General features: G+C 36.9%; 1 protein-coding gene across 1 annotated transcript in view; it reads right to left on the minus strand.

Annotated features, from left to right (window-relative positions):
• The window catches only part of VWA8 (von Willebrand factor A domain containing 8), a 3,458,065-nt gene that overhangs the window by 3,377,168 nt on the left and 64,659 nt on the right, over positions 1 to 16,238 (minus strand). The window contains exon 2 of the mRNA XM_044071701.1: positions 6,356 to 6,433. Within this exon, the coding sequence (XP_043927636.1) occupies positions 6,356 to 6,433 (78 nt within the window). The remainder of the gene's footprint in view (positions 1 to 6,355; positions 6,434 to 16,238) is intronic.

Here is a 16,238-nt window from a genome sequence, read left to right on the forward strand (position 1 = left end):
GACATTTGTTGTGTTCATCAAGTGATTTTTCTTCTGGCAAACCCCAGCACTGGTATTTGAAAACATAATGGGTGTTAATACTGGGACCAAAGAGATTTCAGATATCACTGTATGCTTCTCATGTGGAGTCTTGCAAGGAATTTCATGAAAATCGCAGATGCCATAAGACCCAAAATCCTGAGATATTTCCTCACAGTGATCAAAACTGAGTGGAAAACCTTACAAACAGATTTAGATATAGATCTATGTTTTCCAGTGCATGGAAAGCTCTTTGAACTGAATTGTCTAGTTGACACCCCAGGAATACAATCCTGTGTGAAGCAGTCAAAAAAGACCTTTCAATATTTTCTTCAAAACCCAGCTTGTTCAAGCCTAGCCATAACGATTCCCTGGCTATTTCTTCCCACAGTATTTACTTCCCAGGACCCCTGAGATCTATAAGAGATCTCTTACCCAAGTGAATAATTCTTAACACTTTGAAAAAGATTTTGTGAAGATAAGTAAATTGTCCAAATATGGAAACGTGGATACTTTGTAGATTGCAATAAGCTATAACTGGAGCTAGACATTTTGTGAACACTCTTGGTACACTGGATAGTCCAAATGGTAAGGAAGAGAACTGATAATGTGATCCAGTCATAGAAAATCTTATGAAACACTTGAAATCTGGATGAATAGAAATTTGAAGGTCTGCATCTTTTAAATCTAGTGTTACCAGAAAACTTGAATAAGGAAGGAGAGGCAACCGATTGTAAAGTGACAGCATTTTGAACTTAGGCACTATCAAAAAACAGGTTTAGGAAAGAAAGATCTAGAACTGGTTTCTAAACAGTCCCAAATAAAAACCTTTCCCAACTTGAGAAACAGGAACTGGTTCTATCACTTTCTGGGTCAGCATGTGATAGAGGACAGAGGAAAATAAGAGAGTCTGATTTGGTGGTTCAAGAATTACCTCCTGAAAAGGAGGGATTTCCACCCACTACCATCTGTAACCTTGACAGATAATCTTCAGAACAAGTGTCTGAAATTATTTGCTGACAAACAGAAAAGTGGAGATTCAGACTTTCTGGAAGGGTAAAGGGACTTCTAGGCTGTGTGTGTGTGTGTGTGTGGGGGGGGGGGGGGGTGAGTGTGCAAGGTCCCTAAAGTAGTCATTCTGACTTGTTGGACTGTCCATGATTTTGGATGATTAATGTGTTCTTTTTGGAACTCCCTTGTCATTTATTCTTAAACATCTGTTTACCTGCATTTTGTTGAGACTGTTAATTTTTTTTTGCCAAAATGGGATGAGGGGGTTAGAGAATCCTTTAGAATATTTGGAAAATAAGGATGCAACATCTTACAGATTTATCAACTTAACCCTTTCATCATTTTTTTGATAACCTCTACAGCCAAGGGACTAACAACTAAATCTCTATCCAAAGGAAAATCTAAAATCTTATTTTACGTCTGGGAGGTTATGAGAATGCAGCCAGGCCAACCTCCTCAAAACAGTACCCATGGACATAGCCCTGGAAGAATTATCAACAGTCATACACAAAATGTGAACAATAACTAGTGACTTGCACAATGGAAGAAACAAATTATTTAGAGTAGATTTTTTTCACAAGAAGAAACTATAAACCAAACACACTTTCACAATTAGAATAATATTTAACATACAAGCCTGACAAACATTCTGAAAATCATCCCATCCTTGTCAGAAAGAATAGGATTGGAATAAAGCAATATTTAGCAGCAGTAGGATTAATTAAAGCTACAGCTGCTGGGTCAGGTTTGGGACAAGTGTATTAAAACTTAAATGATTTAGGAACATTTTACATTCTATCTGCGTTTTATTGGCAGTAAGCTGAATATCATGAAAATTCAGGAAGTGACACACACAGCCTCTGGAGCAGGCAGAACTGGGGGAATATGTGAAGGTTCTGGAAATACCTTCTGTAACAGCTCATAGTATTTTCTGAGAGACTGAAAAACCTCAATGTTCTCCCACTGAAAACACTGGCACAATCTGGAAATACAGTCAATGAAAGAGAAACCCCTACAGGAAGAACCAAAAACTGACTCTCCTCTTGAGTCTGACTCAGAAAACTGAGGAGAAAACCCTGCATTTGTCCCTTCCTCTTACAGATTCAGAATCTTAAATCTCTTCAGGAAAAGCAGACCACAAACAACCTTATAAGAAGAATGTATGAAACCCTAAGCCAGATCCAGTAAACTACTCTGGTCCAGGGAAATTTGAGGAGGAGTAGATACATGTTTAGTTTTCTGTTTCTTTTTGTCAAGAAAAATAGGAACAGCAGTGTTATTAATGGCAGCAGCATCATTAGCTTTCCCAGGGATGGTTACAACATTCTGACTAAACAAGTCCTTCTCCTACAACTGACGAGTGGTTATCCTTGCCCACAGAGAGGACCCCAAATGCCACACAGGACATGGCTAACCCCTGTCCACAGTGGCTGTAGGTGCTACAACAGAGGGATATGGGTAAAACATGAGTGGTCTAAGCAACAAGCTAAGGCCATAGCAGAGTCATCCACCTGTGGCTGAGGCAAACTGTTAGCCTGCTGTGGTGCAAAGGCTGTTTTGCTTAACTTTTTCTTTTGGTGTCAGGAAGGACCAGCCATGAAACCAGTAGTTTGCTCTTTGGTCAGACTGAAAATGGTGCCTCTTTCACCTGAAAACAAACAGCAAAAGCTACAACATTTAAAGTCTTTTAAAAGTCACCCCCCAAAAAACACAGTAAAAAACACTTTAAAACACTCTGTCAGCACCAAGTAAAATAAACACAGTTCCTTCATGGAAAATATGTTTTCCAAATACTTTAAAAGAGTTTTAAACTAAAAGGAAAAATGTGCACTCCAGTTTACAAGTACAGTTATGTCTCGGTGACAGTCCATTAAAACATATACTCCTAGCTTTAAAATAACTTTCTTAAATAGGACAGAAAAATAAAAGAACAAATTGAATAAACTAGAAGTGTCTTTCCCCAAAAGGAACTTAACTTTCCAGCTTAGGGCAGATCCTCAGAAGCCTCTTTGGCAGCAGAAAAGCTATGAAGGTCTTTGTGGCCAAATCTGTTTTTTTAGTCATGAAAGGTGTTCTGAAGCTTTGGAAGCTGGCTGGCTGTTACATGCTATGCAGGATATAACCCATATAGCTAAGACTACTGTTGCAGGGATCAATAGGATGAACATCTACCCAAATACATATTTAGTTTTACCTTTGTCTTCTAAATCTTGTTTACGAAATCTGACTCAGGACTAAGTAAAACACCAGAAGGCAACACACAGAATTAACTAATTCTGATTATGATAGCCTCAGAATAAGGTATCCCTCTTCAGCCAAGTGTACTTTACATCACACTACATTTGCTTGATATCAGAGAGAGACAATAAGCCTACCTCATTTGTCCTCTTAAGGGCATATAACATTCTAATCATGATCTCTTCATCATTCTTACTCTTTTTCTACCTAACCCATGTTTTCTTGAATGTCTCTATGGATTATCACTCTATTACTCATAGTTATCCACTGCATGGACCTATAAACCTCTCTGTACTTTCAAAAATCCAGGGAGTAGCTAGTTCCTACAATCTGCAGCCTGTGTTCTTTCTTTCTTCCTGTCTTTCCTGTTAAAGTTGTCTCATTCTCATCTCATTAGCAAGATCTTGTGCAGCAATATGTCCCCACCTATTCTGGTCATAAGAGAGAAGAGCTCTAACTCCTACATCCTCTGCTCACATCACTTTCCCCTCCATCTCATGGAGCTTTTTGGTAGCTTTTCCCTGGATTTCTTCCATTGGCCTCAAGTACTTTTCCTTATATGGCCAGCAAAGCTGCATTTATTTTTAAAATGTGGTCTGACAAGAGCTCTGTAAGGAGGAAACATTACATCTTTGTTTCTGCAATCTCTCTCTCTCTCTCTCTCTCTGAGGATAGTCTGCAATGTTCTGTTTGCTGCTGCCTCTGTCCTCTCACTCTGCTCATCATGGTCCAGTCCAGGTGAGATATGTATCCCCAGGACATTTTCTTCTTTTGTCACCAGTTCCACCCCACAACTAATACTTCACACCAGATTTGCTGTGGTCTAAGTCTAGTAACTTGTCTATGTTTACAATGAATGTCATCTGCCACCTTTTTGTCCACTTGTTCAACCTTCCCAAATCCTTACCTAAACTCTTCTCCCCATCCTCAACTGCAGCACCTACCTTTGTGTAACTAGCAAAAAGACTGACCTTGCTTTCTATTACCTCATGTCTGAGACAAATACACTGAAGAGTACTGGCTCCTGGAATCTCTGAAATACTCCACTAATTACTTCCTAATTCTAAAAAAAAAACACAGATGCCTACTAGCTCCAGGTACAAAATTTATTGAGAAAAATAAGCACTTTTGTCCAATTGTAAACTGTGGACCTCTTCAGACTATCTGAAGAAGTCCACACTTTATAAGTGGATGAAAGTGCTTATTTTGCTCCATTTGCCATCTTTGTGCTAGACTACTTGTATTATGCCTCTTCTACCTCCCCATCCCTTCCTTTCTACTCTCAATACTGACCATCTTTTGCCCTAACTGCTAGCATCACATTCATAAGCAGCCACACTGATTGCCTTCACATTTTTGGCTTTTTGTTTCTTCCTTAAACTCTTGTCAACAGCACACAGCACACCATCCCTGACCTACTTCCATAGCTTGTTTGCGCCCTCCATTTGCTCTCAAGTCTCTTAACTCATCTTTGACCACCTCCCCAGCAGAGCACAATCCACTCTTCTAAAATCCTACATCGTTGCCCCAGCCTTTTTACTTCTTTCTCTTCTCCTCACTCTAAACCACACAGTGGTGTGACAAATGTTGGCTAATGGTGCCTTAAACTGGACAGCCATGACACTTTTTGCATTGTTAGGACCATGTCTAGTATTCTGTCTTTTCTAGTACAGTACTGCACTCAGTGGCTGAAACCCTCATGGTCCAAGACCTCAATCAACAAATCATCAAAAAAAGACATGAATTTTCAGTAAGGAAAAGGCATGGAGTATGGCTATAGCTGCTCATTCAGCCTCATAGTGATAGTCATTTTACAACTCAATTTATTTTTTAACTCATTTTCTGAATTAACTGTTCATTCACAGAAAACAGGTAACTGACTATAAACATAATTATCAATTCCTGAATAAAAGTACTGGTAGAATTCATATTTTCAGCAAAAGCAACATGCAACATACATAGTTTATCAGAAAGCACAGAATACAGCAATCTCTTTACATTTGTTGCTGTTCTGTATCAATAATGCTCCAAAGTATAGCTTTACTTTAAAACCCTTATAAATGTAATTTGTGCTGTTAAATCAGTACATGTATATAAAAAATAAACTATCTTTTAAAGACAGATAAGATTTTATGAATTATGAATTCTAAAAACTAATATACCAAAAGATACAATGATAGGAAATGTGAAGTTAGGATACACCTTTTAAAACATTAAATATTATGAAGTGGAGAACTGAAATTAGGGATGTCAGTTTTGTCCTGTTAGTTACAGAGGGTAGATCATTCACAGTAATATATTACAAAACCCAATTAAAGATTAAACATAAATCCTTATTCAGGTATGAAACAGTGTTACCAGCAGTCACTACCACTGAACTTTAGTTCTTAATAACACCACAAACATATTACCACTCCCTATCACAGTTTTGTTAAGACTGATTTTTGAAACTTCTCTACTTTATATGATAAATGACAGGCTTGGTAGACTTGGTTCTACACAGCTGAGCAGCACAATTCTTTTCACATCTTGATTATTGCTGGTAATAGCCCATTCTGCATAAACACATGTGTATCTTCTGATCGGTATGAACATCAGGAGAACAGGTCTGCTACAAATAAATCCAGATGAATTCCAAAGTTCAATCCTAGTACTTCAGAAAGCCATTCTAAGCAAATATAAGGAACTTCATTCCTTAACACTGTTAAATGATGGGTCCCAATATCTTTAATGGCTGAATGAAATACAAAAAACTGACTCTAAGACCTAGTGTCATTAATTTCTGAAGTAAAATCCCAAGTTGTGTATACAGTGACATGGGGGATCAATACTGCTTACACTTTTGTAAGGAATTCAAAGCAACTGCCATGGCATGACTTCAAGGCATCAGAGTATGATCGCTTGCCACGGAAAGGAAGAAATGTTTACAGTACAATAATGACAAAAAATGTAATTTGTTCAAGGTAAATCGTTCATAGCAGTGGTAAAGAAGAAAAACAAACCCAAAGTGGTTATTTAAACTACAATAAATAATACTAGTTTGAGAGCAAAATAAAAAAAATAATACTGTAAGTTAAAAGTGTCTTACTGTGACCACATGGAACAAGTTCGGGATTCTTTGGCTTCTTCAAAGTAAATGAAACATCTCCTATACTTATAGTATCACCTACAGAAATACAGAAATATTTATTAGTGTTGAAATACATATATGACAAAGTATTAAATAAAGACAAATATGCCATAGGAAATTTTGAGGAGGGTAGTAAGAATTGTTTAATAAAAAAGGTCAGAAGTAAAGTAGTTGATCCTATCTAGAATATATAACTAACAGTAAAACTGCAGTTTGAGATAAATTATAAATAAGGTAAAAGCAATATATAGCTACAGACTCTGATCTTACATTAATCACCGATACAGAATTAAAAAAAAAACACACTCGTAAACAGTAAATTCAGAGAACAAATACCTACCTCCCTAAAGAGAGCAACTTGCTTAGGTTTCAGCCATTTCCCCATATCTTAAATGCCAAATAGCTTAATGAGTGACATAAGTCAGCCATAACAATTGCACAGTATCAGGCAGGTACCATTTTCAGAAGTGACCCCAGAAAAAACAGTTTCAGAATACACAGGCTGGACACAAAATAAAAGTGAACCACAGGCAAGCAACAGGTGAGACACAAATGATACAGAAATGTACAGAATGATCATATGTAAAGGCTGAGATAATCATAATAATAATACAAACATTTCAAAGGTAATTTATAAGACAAATGAAATAGCTGTAACTGCTTCAACATGAATCTGACAGCTACTAATATGCCTATGAGGTGCCTATGAACTAACTGGTGATGGCCCATTCTGCATAAACACATATGTGTATGCACATGCGGTAATATAAGTGTATAGCTTCCCTATTAAATAAGCGAACGTTCAATGTTTCTAACATCACTTTATCGACAATTAAAAGTCGAATACTCCAAATCCCAAATGGAACAGCGATTTTTTTCCCTAGGTCCACAAAAAAAATAAATTAAAAAAAAGCCCCTCCCCACACTTAAATATACCAACTCCAAGATTGCACCACAGTGGAGGAAACGGCAAAGTCCCGAAAACGGCTCAGTGATTTTTTTTCCCTAGGAAAAAAAAAAAAAAAAAAAAAAAAAAAAAATCGCTGTTCCATTTGTTCGGGATTTGGCCATTTCGACATTTAGCTGTCGACAAAGTGACGTTCGAAACATTGAATGTTCATTTAAATAATAGGGAACCAGTATATATACACACACAAACACAAACATGAACTTCTTTTAATAACAAGGTGAAAGTTTTTTAATACCTATAATGAAAATTACTATAATAACTTTTTATACTGAAAATTTAGCATATCGGTTCAATACTTGCGATAAGCTAACCTTAACTCAACAGGGTTAGAAGCAGCCTTCTCCCAAAGCACTGTCTGACCTCCAGGGTCATTACTACTGGGCATAACCTAAGGTATTTATTTACCACATGGGTTCTGCCTCTACAAGCAAAAACTACCTTGTAGATTTCACTGCATTTGCTGCCTTGTGACTGGGAAGGTATAGCAGACAAGTGAATACCACCATGTTGTGACCGGCCAACAAAGTGTTATAAGCTTGTGCCAGCATGTGTGTGTATTTCTACCCCTTACTAATGTGCTTTGCATGCAAGTGAGGCTGGGTGTGCAACAAGAGTGTGGAAAAGGAAAGCATCCTGCCACAACCACAAACACTTTTACTTATCCCCATACTCATGCCCTGTCCAGTAGATGTCATATTCCTACTCCCCTCCTACTCCTATCAAGTGATGGGTAATGGGCAGCCTCCCCATCAAACCAACCACCACCACCCTTCTTACAAGGAAGCTTCTAGCCTAATCATTTATTTCCTTCTGCATTAATTTACTTCCTCCAGTTTTTGAATCCAGGGTGATAAGGTGATGCTCAGGGTTTCCAAAGTAGGAATGCTGTGATGATGTTTATCTGAATTGTGGTACTGTTTTTGTATGCATACTGCTTTACAGGCATGCACACTACATTTTAGCATATCTATTTTTATAGATAACTTTGGCCAGTGGCCACATCTTTTCTGAATTATTTCTTGAATTTCTTTGGGTTTTATGGTAGTGTGACCACATATAACATATCTTTGAGTATAAGTTGGGTATCAAAGTCTTTGTTATAAAACCCTTGTGTATCTCCATCACGTATTAGGTCTGACCATAAAGCAATCTCCCTCAAAATAAAGCCAAAACCGGATTTCTTTAAGATATAACTACTCTTAAGTGATATACTGGCAAGCTTCAAATCCCCATCAAATCCAGTTAACTCCACTGAATATGCAGAAATGTACACCACCACACTATACCACCATGCAAACTGCTTCCATGATGCAGCTGTACCCTGCAGGAACAAGTGCAGGGCAAACCCAAGAAACAAACCCACATAGTGGAACCATAATATCAGCAAGCTTTATAATAAAAGGAAAAGATTTTTACCTAAATTAAGAAGAGTAATTCCCATAAACTTTTGTTAGAGCCCTTGTCACTGAAATAAACTCTAGAGCTTAATAAAATCCACCAGAGCCAAGTTAGAGGCTAAAATAGCTACCAAAAATACAATCACAATGTATTATGTTTGTAATCTCAAAAGCGCAATACAGAAGTGAACTGAGATGATTGTAAAACATGTTACCTAGACTGAAACTGAAGACATAGCTAACCTACTGGCTGCTAAATTTAGCTCTAACTTTACCCCTCTCTCCACTCAGTCTGTCCCTCAAGGTATACCTGAAAAACTGGACTTCCACGATGGCTGCACACCAAGTGACAGCTTGATTTCAGCTCTCCCAGTGTAAAAACAGAAACTCAGAAAAGACAGCCAGTGAATTTAATTTGTATTTTTGCAAAAATTTCAGTGACTGGCTAGTAAGTTCACTGCCTGGATAAATGAAGAAATTTGGAGAACCTGAAAGAAAATAAACTACAAAAGTTGAGGAGGAAAACACTGGCTGGGGAGAATCCTGCAGCTGTTCAGCAAAAAGCAGTTCAAGCTCCAGCTTTAGTGCAAGACATGACTTCCAGTAATCTAGAAGGAAGATAGAAGTCAAATGTGCTCGGAGCTATAAATGAAATATTGGAGTATATCAACTCCAATAACAAACGGGAGGAAAAGTGGAAGAAGCTTTAAAAAGATATTCAGATGAGCTGATAAAAATGTAAAAAACAGAAGTCAAAATGAAGAAAAGGCTGGCCGAGTATGTGACTGCGCAAGAATGGATGTTCCAAAAAATTGTAAAATTAGGAGATAGAGCAAGTAGGGAAAACCCAAAATTTTCTGCTGTATCAAGCAAACTGGAAGAAACAAATTATTAATTTTATGAAAGCACAAATTAGCAACTGGACTGGTATTCCATACCAGGAGTTGTTAATTGAAATGACACATTTTGTGTATGCTCCAAATCTGGCCACAAGAAAGCAACCAAGACATCTAATAGTACAGATGCATCCTACCAGCAGAAAGAGTTGATTCTGACAAAACTGTGGCAGAAGGGCAAAGTACTAAAGGTAGGAGACAGTAGAGAATTTGTGGGAAATTATTACCAGGTAGAAGAGGAGTAAATTTATTCTAGCAATCAGAGAATTTCAAGAAGCAAGTGTGACATTCAAGCTGCTGTATCCAGCCATCTTCAAAATATTTTTTTCCTGGAGGGTCAAAGTCAACTTCTGATGCAGAACATGCTAAGGAGGAAATACAAACATTTGACCACCAAAAAGGGAGCTATCAAACAGAAGGGGATTCTGCTTCTTATTCTTCCGATAATAAAGTTCATAGACATACTATGGCAGTGCAACCTTTTCTAATGCTTGAGAGAGAGAAAAAATCAGATTGCTATCAAAATGTGGAAAATCAAAATAATGTTCCACCTTTTGATTGAACCAGTTTGCTGAAATTGGTAACAACAAATTACCAAAATTTCGGAATTGCCAACATAGAATCGACATTTGAACACTGGAAGTTCCAATGTCGAAAGTCTGTGTTACCTCTAATGTTTTGCATGGGTACACAAGCCCCTTTGCACCCCCTCCCTCACCCCCTGCATACTGTGTATTCCAACTCTGAGATCACACTACAGTGAGGAAAAGGGTACATTTTTCATTCCCCACTATAGTGCAATCTGTTATCAGAACATCAATTCTACATTAGCGAATGCACACTACCATTTACTAATGGAGATTCAAACATTTTCCAGATTAGCAATATGAACACTTGAAAACAGTCTTTCAACCTTCCCAGCTTCATGTAAGTGCCAATCTAAATTTTGATAGAAAACCAAAAAAGTACAGGAGCCAACTAGAAGAATCAGCAGTACACTGGAAATGAACCAGAGACTGGAGTTGGGAGCTGGAGTTAAACAGGAAGAAAACCAGCAACTCAGAAATTAATGAATAAATATGGGATTACAAAGCATCAACCACATTTGGGAAATATAGCAAAACAAGAAACCTTAAAATATTGGACTTTTTTGACTTTGTTAAACTTGTAGGGACTCCAAAGCATATGCCTACTTCATGTCATTAATGTTTGGAAAAACATTAGGGAGAGGTGAAGAGGAAGGAAAGAGGTAACTTCAAGAAAACAGTTTTTGTCCTAACAGTACTTTTTATAAAATGTAACATAGGTTCATAGATTCCTAGGTATTTACTAGGCTAACGACCACAAGGGTATTTTTAACCCTAGCCATGCATCCCAAATCTCTGATAAGTTCTCGTACCATTGGTAAGTGTAAGCAGGAGCTTGGGAGAGTAAACATTTACTAAGAGGGGCCTTTGAGAAGAACCATTTACAGGCTGCTTGTGTCCATTAGACACACAGGTGCCAAACCAGGGATGAAATCCCTGCTCCACATCCAGTTGTCCAAGTTGCACTTGAATTGGGTCAATCTGGTACAATTGTTCCTATCAGGAGAGTTAAACTTTATTAACTGAAGATGTACATAGTTTGCTGTGCTTATATCAAGTTAATAGGTTATGGGTGGAGGGCGTGTTCCAGGAGTGTGTTTTTTGTCAGAAGGTTTTCATTAAAACAAGTCTTGTAAAATGTAGCATCGGTTCAAACTGATTTGACAAGAAACAAATCTATAAAAAATCAACTTGCCAAGCATTAGTGGATGCATGTAGTACAAAAGCTGAAACTAGACAGTTAAAAAATAAAAGGTATTGCACATAACAGGTTGGAATAATAACTTCCTATCATAATGGCAACACTTTCTATATTATGTTTGAATGTGAAGAGCAGTGAACTATATTAAGAAAAGCAGAGTGCATAGTGCAAAGAGCTATGCTACAGGTGACACATTTGGAAGAACTGTGCATGTGAATTTGATTAAGAAAGGATTTCAGGATGGTTATTCAGCAGAATATCTGGGACAAGGGAAACTGGGAATACCTATATTAAGTACTGGAGGAGCTCCAGCACTGAAGGAAGAGGGAAAAAAATATAATAAATTGCAGATTTGTAGTAGTAAGGGGCTAGTGGCAAGGGAGAAGGATTACACTGTATGTATTTATATTCCCCCAGAAACTGTTACAGTGGAGGTTAAGAAAATTCTGGGAGAAATAATCACCTTGCAGAAGGGAATATTACTTACTGGTGGTGCCTGGAATTTGATTTGCAACAGTGAGGATATATCTGGGGACCTAGAAGGGAAAATATAACAAAAGAGGGTAGATTTTTTGAAGAAATTTATGAAAATATCGCTATGGAAAATGTGAATTTAATAGTAAGAGAGAGAATTCCCCATGGTACAAAAACTGGGCTAGGCTAAACAGAAATATTTCACAGGAACATGTGCATTCAATTGAAAGTTTGATACTCATCCAATATATTTTTCAGATCATGTATAAATAATAACTAAAATAAAAATGCAGGGTAATGAAATAAAAATGAGACACTGGTACTTCCCAACCTATCTGTTAAACAATGAGGAATTTAAAAAATGGGTAGTGGAAATTATTCGAGAGTTATTAGGGAAGACAGAAATTTCTTCAGAAAATATGGCTAGGGAGAGGGATAAAATAAAAATGGATTTTAAAAATTGGGTAGAAATTAAAGAAAAAGAGATATGTTAAGAAGTAATAAGAATTATTTAGTGAAACTGACAAAAGCTAAAGTACTGTAGAATGAGGGAATCTCACAGCATGAGAAGTGGAGCAACTACAGCGCGCTAAAGAGTAAATAAGGGGCTACAATAATACACGACTTTAGAAAGACTGTTTTTACGCAACTGCTTTTTGATAATAACTTTAGAGCACAAAAGCTTTTAGCACAATGGCTCAGGCAACAAAAAGTAGAAAAGATTTTTACCAAATTTGGGGAGCCTATAACAAGGAAAACAACCAGAGATCCTGTAGAGGTATTAGAAATATTTTGGAAATTGTAAGAAAATCTGTATAAAGCAGAGAAATGTAAAAATCAAGAAAAAGTACAAATGGCTGAAATGTTTATGGAAGAATTAAATATGCCAAGGTTAGAGGTAGATGAGGCTCAATTACAAACAGTTAAGATAAGAAGAGAGGAGATAAAAATGGTGATATATAATCCATATAAAGGAAAGTCTCCAGAAATAGATGACATTCCTGTGGAAGTTTGGAAACTAGGAGGGAAGAAAGTGGTAAAGATCTGGAAGCTTTTTTTAACAGTATTTTAGAAGGAGGAGATGTATCAACATCCAGGAAGAAGGCTGTGGTGCCTGCAACACCTACAGATAGTAAAGAACCATCAGATCCAGCTTCATATAAGCCCATTTAGATTTTAAACTGTGACTATAAAGGGTTTATATCTATAACAGCTAAAAGAATGGCAAAATTGATAGATATAGGTCAGTGTGGTTTTGTGGAGGGGAGGCAAACATTTCACAACATTAACAGAACACTGATGATCCAGGGGGAAGGAGAATGTAAGAAAATACCACTGTTGTTGGTGGATCTTGATGCACAGAAAGCATTTGACAAAGTAAGCTGAACTTTATGAGCAGGGCAGTGGAAGTATTTGCATTCCCTGACAAAATTATAAGGTTGACTAGGAATTAGGAGGCTGTATGAGAGACCACAGGTGAAAATTAAAGCGTGTGTGTGTGTGTGTGGGGGGGGGGGGGGGGCTCTCTGATAAATTATGTTATTTGTGTTATATTTAAAACCATTAGCAAATAATATAAAGGACTCAGAAATTCAAGGATATAATTTGTATGGTAATCAAGAAAAATTGGCTTTATTTGCAGACAATATTATTTTGTACCTGATAAAACCAGAAAATGACATTTCACTGTTGCTTAACACTCTGAGACAACTTCAAATCTTTTCAGGATAGAAAATTAATGAAGATAAAACAGAGGCAATAACTGTAAACTATGTACCCACATATGAATTGGCTCAGCAATGCATACACGTATTTATGGGGACATGATAAAATTAAGTACTTAGTATGGGTTAAAAAGGATGCTGTTATGGCAGTAAAAGATTCGTGGAAAGAGACTAAATAAAAGACAATACAAAAACTGAGAAATTGGAACCACTGTTTTATGGATATGGGTTTCAAGATACAAACAGGGAAAATGTTTTTACTCTCTTCAGTTTTATACGCAGGTCAGGTATATTTTTTCAACCAGAGGAAAAGTTGTGGATAGCACTTAAAACGTGGAAGCATTTTATCTGGGAGAGGAAGAGGGCAAGAGTCAAGAAGGATAAGTTGATCCTTCTGACAGAACAAGGTGGTTTGGGATTACCTGATATGAACGGATATTTCACAGCTACACAGTTAAAGCTCCTATATATATATAGCACAAGCAGAAAGCTAATATTCAAACTGGAAAGGGATTATGCTGAAACAGGGGGAAGCTCCAGAAATAAGGACAGAATGGGATTTTGGAAGCAGGTCCTTAAGGAGAATAACAATAACCATACAGAATATTATATTCATAACGTAACAGAAAGTATTCTAAGAACTAAGCCAACACAGGAATGGAGAAATGAGATTCTGCAGATAGGGATGACTGCAATTAGGGGTACAGAGAATAGAAAAGAGGGGGCTGGAATTTACTGGAGGAAACTGGCAAAGGAACCAAGGTGTTAGGAGCAAATAATTATACAGGGTTAAAAGTAATAGAATGGGAAGAGCCCAAAAATTAATTTGGACTTCAGGCTACAGATTGCCTTCCCTATCAAAGACTGACATCAGTGTACAGGCAAAGAGAAAGGAATAAAGTGAAAGACCAGCAATGGTAGAGTTTCTAGTAGAATCTGTAACAAAAGCTGCTGTTAAAAAAGGATAATGAGTATGGCAAATAAAATGTTTCATGATAACTACAGAAATCAATCTGAGGAGGCTAGAAAGGATTGGGAAGACAGACTGGATAAGCAATTCACAAATAAACAATTGGAGGACATATGTATGTCTCCCAAATATGCAAAAAAAGTCCAGAACATTTAGAATCTTTGTTTGAAGGTATTTTTATACCCCAAGCAGACTCCATTTTTTTCCTCGGGTAGACTGCAAATGTTGGGAGGTGTGATGGGGAAGAAACAGGTAACTGGGAGCACATTTTTGGGAAAAGGTTATGAACTGGCAGATATTAAAAACTCCCTACAGACTACTCTGTCAGGAAACACTGGGTGAGTAAATTGGTTTAACTAAGAAATTAATTTGCCTAGCCATAGTAAGGTCGTGCTGAGTTTAATTCTGGAGGCTGCCAAAAAGCAGTTTACTAGAAAATGGAAATCAAACTTTAAACCAACCGTGCCAGAAGTAGTGAATATAGTAAAAGAGATAAAAAATGTGAGTAAGATCTTTAGAAAAGGGTAGGAGCAAATTACATAGAAAAATGGGAATTGTCTGAACAGTACATGCAGAATAATTTTTGGAGGACGAATGGCGGTTTAAGGTATAGCAGGAATTGAATGAGATATGTAATGTTTGACTGAAAATGACTGTATAAAAGATTATATGTGATGCATAATGTTTGCACTGAAAATATGGCAGTATGTTTGTTTTCATTTATATAAATGTATGATTACCCGTGTCATAAGTGAGAATTCAATAAAGGTGTTTCTTGTTAAAAAAAGCAATAAGAAACAGCAAGAGTGGCGGAAATGACAGAAAAGAGGATTGAAACTACTGGGCTTCATTAAGGCCAGCACGTTTACCTGTGATGGCTCACAAAAACAGGGACTTGAAGTAAGCTACAAAAAAAAAAATATAAATCACCAAAGAAGGTTTCATCAGCATTGTTGCCACAGAAGTATTAAATAAAGTAGGTATTTTTTCTCAGTATTTGTCTGTAACCTACTGCCAAGATAAAGAGAACAGCACTACAGGTAAATGAAATGAGGAATCCAGACAGTTTACTGATGAAGAAGACATTTGAAGCAATACAGATAAGGCTACCTTTAAACCAAAAAGTCTCCCCATTTCTTCTATACTGTTATTTAGTACACACAAATAGTGATGCAGTTAAACAGCTTTTGACCAAGAGCAAGGACCTATGCCAGCTACTTAAAAATGCAATGGAATGTCCACGTTTATGCTTACTGTTCATTATCTTTTGTCAATACATTTGAAAGCTCCAGTAAAACAGAAGAAATGTAAGAGAAGCCCTTCTTATCTGCTTCTAAAATACGGTTACATAGGAAGCAAGTACCCTGCATACCGCTCAACCTCTTAGAGCAAGAAATTTGGACAAGGCCATTAATAAAAGTGTGACAAAGGCCCAAAAATAGGGACACTTTTTAAATATTGCTCTTACAAACTTAGAATGTTAATAGAATAAAATGTTTTACATTACAATTAATTTTCTGAAGGGTATGAAGTTTGAAACTCTAATGTCTGTCATTATGTAGTAACTTCAGTCTTCAAGGATTTGTAGTTAATTTGCCAGAAAACCACAATTTTATGAGGCA

The sequence above is a fragment of the Protopterus annectens genome, chromosome 5.part0 (genome assembly GCF_019279795.1).
Source record: "Protopterus annectens isolate FY-2018-M chromosome 5.part0, PAN1.0, whole genome shotgun sequence".
NCBI classification, from domain to species: domain Eukaryota; kingdom Metazoa; phylum Chordata; order Ceratodontiformes; family Protopteridae; genus Protopterus; species Protopterus annectens.